Source organism: Microtus ochrogaster, chromosome 21 (assembly GCF_000317375.1).
Source record: "Microtus ochrogaster isolate Prairie Vole_2 chromosome 21, MicOch1.0, whole genome shotgun sequence".
Classification (NCBI taxonomy): Eukaryota; Metazoa; Chordata; class Mammalia; order Rodentia; family Cricetidae; genus Microtus; species Microtus ochrogaster.
This window is the reverse complement of record NC_022022.1, coordinates 26,171,295-26,180,462: the sequence shown is the minus strand read 5'-3', so window position 1 is coordinate 26,180,462 and position 9,168 is coordinate 26,171,295. Positions and strand designations below refer to the sequence as shown.

At 42.9% G+C, this 9,168-nt stretch overlaps 1 protein-coding gene across 1 annotated transcript in view; it reads right to left on the bottom strand.

Moving 5' to 3' along the window:
* Positions 1-4,355: 4,355 nt before the first annotated feature.
* Positions 4,356-9,168, bottom strand: part of Etnppl (ethanolamine-phosphate phospho-lyase) — a 20,862-nt gene continuing 16,049 nt past the window's right edge. Inside the window, exons 10-13 of the mRNA XM_005357282.1 lie at positions 8,386-8,475; positions 7,844-7,974; positions 6,015-6,082; positions 4,356-4,884 (exon numbers count right to left, since the gene is read on the bottom strand). Coding sequence (XP_005357339.1) covers positions 4,765-4,884; positions 6,015-6,082; positions 7,844-7,974; positions 8,386-8,475 — 409 coding nt within the window. The 3' untranslated portion in view covers positions 4,356-4,764. The remainder of the gene's footprint in view (positions 4,885-6,014; positions 6,083-7,843; positions 7,975-8,385; positions 8,476-9,168) is intronic.

Here is a 9,168-nt window from a genome sequence, read left to right as displayed (position 1 = left end):
CAGCCCTTCACAGCCTACATGGAGGTCTGAAGTTCTGTGGCAGAAATATACTTTATGAATATACTATGGACTGAATTAAGTATTACTTCTAACTTTTATGCTGAGCCCCAATCTCTAAAGTGATGATATTTGTGAGAACTCTAAGAGATAATTGGGTCTAGATAGTTGGGAATGTGGGTACCTTTTGAAGGGATTAGTGCCCTCAGAGAAGAGCTCGCTGTCACTGTTTGAGTGAACATAGAACAAGAACACAGCCATCAGTAAGCAAAGGGGAGAGCCTCCACCAGGACCGGTGTAGTAGTAAGAGTGGCAGGGCTGTGTCCCCAGCACCCCGGCCGCCTGCTAGTTTATGCCTCGAAATAATTACACGGACACTGTATTCTTTTAAACACTGCTTGGCCCATTAACTCTAGCCCTTACTGGCTAATTCTGATATCCTGATCAACCCATTTCTAATAACCTGTGTAGCACCAGTCTTACCGGGAAAGATTCAGCATATCTGACCTGGCGGCTTGCTTCATCACATGCATCTGCCCAGGAGAGGGGAGGATGACCTCTCTGAGCATCTCCCAGCATTCTGTTCTGTTTACTCCACCCACCTATGTTCTAACCAATAAAATGGGCCAAGGCAGTTTCTTTATTAGCCAATGACCTTCCTCCATCAGACTGGATCTTGCTGGCACTCTGATCTTGGACTTCTAGCACCCAGAACTGTGAGCCAATTAACTGCTGTCAATTCTGCTTCCAATCTGTGGTGTTTTAGCAGCCCAGACCAACATACAAGCGCCACTAGAAGCAAAGGAGGACTCAAATATTATCTTTCCTTTTCCCTTGGAGATTTTTGACTTATAATTCTCCTGACAGCTATAGTCCCTGGAATCAAGTACATAGGGACAAGAATGAAAAAGTTTGGGTTGCTTCCCAAATTTTTATGTTTGCCAGTTATGAACTAAACTATCAATCTGTAAAGTCCTAAGGGAGTGGATTTTCCTCTCTATAGTCGATACTTCAATAAGCCTGAGTAAAAGAAAGAATATCAATGATTGGTTGACAGTTTTCCATAAGAAAAGCTTGCCACTATTGGATTTATCTAGTTTCAGAAAGAAATATTTAGAAGTAGCTTAATGTTTAAAACCCAGATGTCTGTTTCTTACCTCCCCTTTACAGTTGTTTTGGTTCTTTGCATTTAGTAAAGAGAAAAAAAAAAAAAAAGAAAAGGCCCATCCTTGAGGCTTTTACTTGGAAGTGGGTTGGTGTGTAATGGGTTTTGGCATAATTCCCTAAGAGGGATGTTGATCTGCCCAAGCCTAGTCTTTTTCAAAACTGCCAGACTGACTTTTGCAGAAAAATATGTTTATTCTTTTAAGTGTGCAGTAGGTGCACACAAGAAAATGAGCACACACCTTACAAGCAGTTTCCTTTGACATACGATTCTCTTCCTCCAGTCTTTAACCCTGTATTTGTCAAAATATCAAGCAAGTATGTAGGATGATGGTTAAGGACCTAGATACTTGAAATAAAATATCTAAAGGGAATATAAGATGTTCAGGTATCCACATGTATAGAACACTTACTGTCACTGTTGCTTCTGTAGAAAAACACCAACTTCACCCACCAAACAATTCCTTGTTTCTCATAGATCCAATGACACTTACATGGATCTACTTTTGAGCTCTTTTATCCCATGCCACTGGTGAACTGGTCTACCTTTGTGCGAGAGCAACCCTTGTCAGTGGCTCGAGCTAAGCCTGCGTTTCTCATCAGGCATTTTCCATCTTTTTATCTATGAAATGCTGCCTGTGTAAGAACCTTGCTGCATTAGTTACTTTTGCTGTAACTGTAACAAAGTATTCTACAAAAGCTACTTCCTGAAAGAAGGAAGCGTCTATCTTGGCTTACGATTTAGGGGGAACACAGTCTAGCATGGCGGTAAAGTTATGGCTGTGGATTGTGAGGCAGCTGGTCACAGGATTCAGAAAGATGAATGCTGGCATTTTAGATGGCTTTCTCCTATCTCTACTTTTAAGTTCGCTCTGAGGTCTCAGCTCATGGGGTTGTTCTGCCCACATGCAGGGTAGATTTTTCTTCTCAGTTAAACCTCTTTAGAAATGCCCTTCTAGACATACCCACAAATGTGTCTCTTAGGTGAGTCCAAACGCCGTCAAGTTGAAAATGAAGATTAAGAACCCAGATATATCACTTTAAAAGATAACATTCCATACCTGGCCCCTAAAACCTCATATCAACTCATCTTATAAAGCAATACACATTTAGCTCATCGTGAAAAGCCATCCAATCCTTAGTAGTGCCAACACCGTTCAAAAGCACAGATTCTAACAATCTCCTCTAGGCTCCAAAGCAATTTCTTATCTATGAGTCCTCATAAAACACAATCAATTGGTTACATCCTACTGATGTTCCGTAGCACAGAATAGACGTCTAGCTCTCAAATGGAGTGACGGGGGGGGGGGGGGAGGACTAGCAAGGAAATCAACAAATCTTACCTGTTAAATCTCACCTGTTGCTTCAGTGGCAGGAGAAGCCCTGAGTGGCGACTTAGCAGCCTCAACCTTCACTTCAGTGGAACCATCATTGTTCCCCTTCCCACACAGCAGGAGAGTTATTACTCTGGGACCAAGACTTCTTTATTAGTAGTGCCCAAAGTTGCAGTTATAAGACAGATGTTTTTTTAGTGGTTCACTGGGATTAGTAGTGAGAACTGCCACTGTGTCTGCACCAGCTGATATTCACCCCCATGAATCTTGGCTATGGGAGAAATCAATACCATCACATACTGGTTACTGACTTGGGTCATGCACTTACACCTAGAAGGTATTTTCCCTGCTATGAAAGATGTTGCCCTCTGGCTGATATCATAAAGGAGTCTTCAAAAGTCCATTTCACTGTCCTTGCAACCAAGTTAATTCTAGGTGATAGAGAACAAGGGAAGACCAGTGAATTCCATGAGCACAGGCCTTTTCTATACGTCACTTGCCGTGACCAAGTAACTCCTTAGCTATAAATAGTATGAGTAGTGCATGTAAGATACTGTGCCAATGGTAACCACAAATGGTAGCTTTAGTGGAAGAATTGCAGGCAGGAAAAGAAAGGTCACAGCCGGAGTAACTGTCTCCTTTAATAAAACAAAGCTCTACTCTTGGTATAGTTGGAGGAGCGAACTTACTAAAGCAGGCTGCTACTAGGGCTCTGTCTGGTGCTGCAGGGAACTGTCAGACAGTGGATTAGCACTAAACTCCTAGCCTTGCTGGCTATAGCCAGATTGACTTTAGTGAGTGGAAATCATTCTGCTTAGCCTCCACATGGTCTGCAACCTTGCCATTGCTCTGTTCATGAGCATATTGGGCAATAATAAAAGTGCCTAAATGATTGGTTTGGAATGCTGGAAACTGGTGTTTCTAGAAGAGCAATCTGTATGATGGAAATTCCTGAAAAATTTTAGTTATTTTACAATATATTTTGCGTTTTTCCCAGATCCTCCTCACCTCTCTACCCAAACAACTTGATGCTCTCGTTCTCTCTTTTCACAAAATAAAAACAAAACCAACTCCGACACACACACACACACACACACACACACACACACACACACGAAAATCAAGCTGGGCTGTGGTGGTGCACGCCTTTAATCCCAGCACTTGGGAGGCAGAGGCAGGCAGATCTCTGTCAGTTCGAGGCCAGTCTTTTCTACAAGGGCTAGTTCTAGGATAGGCTCCAAAAGCTACAGAGAAACCCTGTCTCTCAAAAACAAAACAGAACAAACAAACAAAAAAAATGAAAATCAAAATAAACAAACAAAAGACCAAAAAGAAAAAAAGCCCAAACAAAGCAAAATGAAACAAAAGGGTCTCAAAAAAAAAAAAAAAACAAACAAACAAACCAAAAAAACCACAAGATGAGTTCATCTTGTGTTGGCCAGCTACTCCAGGGCATGGGCCTCCCTGGGGTTGTGATTAACACACCCAATGACACTTTCCCTTTGCCAGTGGGTATCAAGTGCAGATAGCTTCTTGGTTAGGGATGTGACCCTGTCTGGCTTGAAGCTGAGCAGGTCTGGCGCATGTTGCCACAGTCTTTATGAGCTCACATGTATATTGGTCCCATATGTGTATTGTGTCTGGAAGGCATTGCTTCCTTAGAGTTAGCCAACTGTTTATTGTGATTTTCATTTAGAGTAACTTAGACTTCACGTGTCCCATTTCAATTCCCCCAGGGTGGCCCATGACCAGGTCTCTCGGGGACCACTGACCTTTTCCTCTGGGCTCTGTGGTTCCATTTGGAATGACTTTGATTTCACCGCTCTGATCTGTACTGCTCGCTGCATTTTATAGTCATCATCTTTGTTTATATCATCTTTTATTTGATTAAAATCCATATATTTTATATATTAACCAATTTAGAGTATTTCTTATATTAAAATACTTTAATGTACTAATTCTCTGAATTTAAGGAATCCACTTGGCTTGTTTCTCTAATTTCAAACATTAAGACAAGAGAAGTGCAGCATTCAGTTGAGTTTTGCATTTGAAAATTCAGTTTTAGGAGAACAAATACTTCTAGAATTGCAGGTAAGGAATCAACAGGCCAGAGGTTGAACTAATCATGTTGACATGGTTTAGCACTTTACCCTTTAATGTACAAACTAGGCAGACTGAAAACTCTAGTTTACAGGATGACTAAGAGGTGAAGTGCATCCACTCGCTCTCTTTATCCATGGATGTTTATCTGCTGTTTACTGCTCATCCTTCATGTCTTGAGTCTTTTGCTGAGCAGCGTGCTCTGATCTGAGCATACACCGTTTCTCTTTCTGCTGTGGTTTTCTCTGAATTCGGTGGCGCCATGGTTGGGCTGTTCCACGTGGACTTCCTGCAAGACAGGCCCACAAAACCTCCGGTGGATGTCCCCCTCTGCTGTCAGCCAACCCCTGTTCATCTGATTTAACAGGACACCCCCACCCCTAAGAAAACCCCAGACATTTGAAAGATGACGGCGACATGGATTCCGAGACTCCAGACCAAATTTTATGCAGTAACTGATTGGCTTCAGGGTGCAACTCCCTGCTGCAAACTCTTGTTTGTTCAAGCTGGTCAGTGAGTGCGGAGTGAATCCATTTTGCAACCATTATTGTGACCCAGATTTGATAAACTATTCCTGCCCTTTCAGCAATAATGGGTCCCTTGACTGGGTTGTGTTGTGTGAGGAGACAGAGGGTGTCTTGTTAGAAATCATTTGCTCTTTTTCAAACACCCCAATGTTTTTTTTTTTAACCATGAAAAGGACTTTGCTGACTGCGCTGGGTGTGCAGACAGGCTTTGGGCACTGAATGTTCCCTTGCCATCTGAGCTATAAACAAATAACAAATTATGCAACAAAGCCTCTCAAGGTTTTGCTTTTCTGTTTCCAGGCCCGGGTGCTCTTTCTCACACCATGGGCAACTCGGGAAGAAAACGGAAAAGCTTTCTGCTGGAAGCGCATCAAGAGCAGAAACTAGGCCACTCGGTGCCAGTGATTCCCGGGCTCCTGGCTGCTGTGGAAGCTTCCATGTAGCTCATTTCAGAACCTGTTCTTGGTGTTTCAGAGCTAGGCTGCTAAGGCCTGTGTAGATGGTGAAGAGCATTGTGGGAACTGAACAGCATCATGGGAATCAGAGGCATTGCAGGCGGCTTTCTGAGCCAGCAGGAGAAAGCTCAGAGCAGGTTAGTCTCTCCCCGTTTTTGAAATGAAATCTTTATAGGCCAGAAGAGGGAGGGAGGTCCTTTGTTTTTATTTATTTTATGTGAGAATAAACCTGTGAGAATGGTAATTTGCTTTCATTTCTTGCAGACTATACACTATTGGCTCTAGGAACTTAATTGTGCTCTCAGAATTGCAGTGATAACCTTCGTTTAGCAAGGCTGCTTTTGTTCTTAATAGTCATGGTGCATTAAACAGAGCCATCCCTTAGTCCCCCCAATGCTCTAAGCTTTTCCCAGAAAGAAAAGGGGGCCACCGTTTACCTTTGTTCTGCAAACTGTATTCTCAGAGATCACCCCATCACTCTTGGTTTCCGTGACTTCTTCTAAAACTAAATCAAAGAAGATACAGAGTTTGACCAGCATAATTAAAAATAGGGTCTAGGGATATCCTTAGGAAGGAAGGACTTGAGAGGCAATGTAATGCGCTTAACAAATGTTACTATTCCAATTGCTGGCTTGCGTCTTTTCAACCTTTTATTGCTATTATTTCATGTGTTTGGGTGTTTTGCTTGTGTGTATGTTTGTGCACCAAGTAGGTACCTGATGCCCTCTGAAGCCAGAGGGTGATGGATCCTTTGGAATTGGTGTTACAGATGATTGTAAATTACTGGCTGGGTGCCGGAAATTGAACCCTGGTCTTTTGGTAGAACAGTGGCCACTCTTAACTGCTGAGCCACCTCTCTAGGTCTAGTTTATAATTTGATTTTAGTTTTTCGCTGTTAATTTGTTTAGGGACATGGCACTGATATTGTTTTACCTGTGTCTGGTTCACATAGTCAAGTTCTTCTGGGCTGCTAGTAATATCACTTAGTTCAGTCTGAGTAGGCTCAGACTTGGTAACAGGGTGTTTTACTCTGTACTCTTCTACCTGATGCTGTGGGACTACAGGACACACCAGTTGGTGAGGATGTTTGACAGCGTTGAGTATGAGAGCATTCTGAGTCCAAGGAGAAACCCTACTATGAACAGCAGGATGATATAGAAGTTTCCAAACATTGCTGAGCTACGTACGATGTGTTGACTTGTGACTTCTCATAATATTTTAACCCCAATGGTTGGGAATTGAGCAGAGAGGCTGAATACATATCTATATAATATGGGTAAAACTAAACGACAATAAAAATTGGCTTACTATTTCAATAGTTCTAGGATTTCAACACTTTTACAGTGATTATTTACTTGCAATGCAATTTACATTTATAACAGAAATAAATTAGTTTAGTTCTAGAATATGAAAGAACAGAAGATAAAATGCCCACGGTGGGTCAGAAGTCTAGATGATCAATGCGTTCTAGAGGTAAACAAACAGGTTGAAACCATTTTGACATTTGAGGATTTCTTAAACAAAAATAATTAAAAGTGAAATGATTCAGCGTATGGCCAAAATTTGTTCATCTATACCTTGTGATTTTTATTAAAAAAACATTTCAGATCTCTCTTGTCTCCTTGATTTGACTGTATTTGAACTGGGGTCTTTGTGTCCAATCCAGGCTGACCTTGAGTCCCTTTTCCTCACGCCTTGTCACCTGAATGTTAGCTCGGCTTGTGAATGGGCCCTCCCAAAGCAGGCTGATGCATCGTTATCTCAATGGCTCATTGTGAAACCACGCAGTGTTAGTGGTGTGATCCCAGTGCAGGCACACAGTTTGAAAAGCCTACTTATTGTCCACAGGGAAGAGAAATGGTTAACAAAACAGGGCAAGCTGAGCGTGATGGTGTGCACCTATAATCCCAACTTACAAGGTTGAGGCAGGAAGATTGTGACTCTAAGGCTAGCCTTGGCTACACAATGAGACCTTATCTAAAAAGCAAAACAACAAAGACCATTTCACAATTAACCAAACTAGCGATAGCAATAATGTGCTAATTTACTAAAAACATATTTGGAGTTGTGTGAAGATATAAATGGGAATGTTTGATTTAACTAAGGTCTACATAGTTTTCTTCTGCAGTTACCTGATTTTCTTTGAAGAGGAAGTTATTCATTTTATATATTTCCTTGTGTCATGATCCTGCTGAACAGGAGGGAAGGGCAGGGCATTGTAGAGCATGGGAAAGAAGGGAGAAGCATCTTTAAGATAGTGACCAACCTGTTAAGATGCCATCGAAGTGGTCCACCATGAACTTTGCATCTTCTTCTGTAAAGCACATGGGTGGCTTGATTTTGAGCACATTCCTATGGGGGCCATCGGCACTGAGAAGCACTCCTTTCTCCTTCATCCTAATCAGTGCAGGAAAGTACCATGAGCATGCGCAGTGGGGATGAGGGGCAGTGAGCACGTGCAGTGGGGATAAGGGGCAGGCAGTGAGCATGTGCAGTGGGGATGAGGGGCCGTGAGCACGTGCAGTGGGGATGAGAGGCAGTGAGCACGTGCAGTGGGGATGAGGGGCCGTGAGCACGTGCAGTGGGGATGAGGGGCCGTGAGCACGTGCAGTGGGGATGAGGGGCAGTGAGCACGTGCAGTGGAGATGGGGGCCGTGAACATGTGCAGTGGGGATGAGGGGTCGTGAGCATGTGCAGTGGGGACGAGGGGTCGTGAGCATGTGCAGTGGGGATGAAGGGCAGTGAGCACGTGCAGTGGGGATGGGGGCCGTGAGCACATGCAGTAGGGATGAGGGGTCATGAATTTACTTATAAATGACGTGCTGGGCTTCGGCTGTTGCAGGTGTCCTTTTCTCATGGTCCTTCACCAAATCAATGCCAATAAAAAGGCCAACACCTCTGAAGAAGAGGAAAAAGAGTCCATGTGTACTCTCTGAGCCCCGCACCGTCACCAAATGGCATTTAATGTCAAACTAAGTGTGATGTTAAGTGGAAACGCAAGTGATTTTAAGTAGCTCAAGAGGCCACTAGCATCATAGTTGCTTCTCATGTTTGAAACAAGTTTTGCCATCAGAGATTTCCCACCTCACTTAGTTTTATAAGAGGATCATACTTTAAACAATTGTGTTTATATGCGTGTATGTGTGTGTAGGGAATGCATGTGTACACAGGCACGTGTGTGCATGTGACTGTGGCGGCCAGAGGCCAGCCTCGGCGGTGTTAGTCAGGGGCCATCTCTCCCTAGATAGCCTGTGTGCGCTACGGTTGCAGGTGAACACCACTCACCTGCTGTGGTAATGAAGGTTTTGGGGACCGATTTAGGTCCCTGTGCTTGTACAGCAAACTCTTTACCCACTGAGCACACTCTCCAGTCCTCAAACAACACTTGATGCCATTTAATTTCTCAGGCCACTCCTTACAAGTTTTTATAACTATCTATGAAAAATACCCAGCAATGAAGATAGCATTTTCTTCCTCATCCACAGATACTTGGAATAATCTGATCTTCCTTCCTTTCCTGGGCTTAAAATTATCCTAACTTTACAGAACAAAAGTCTGCAATTTTTTAAAAATATTTATTTATTTATTTAT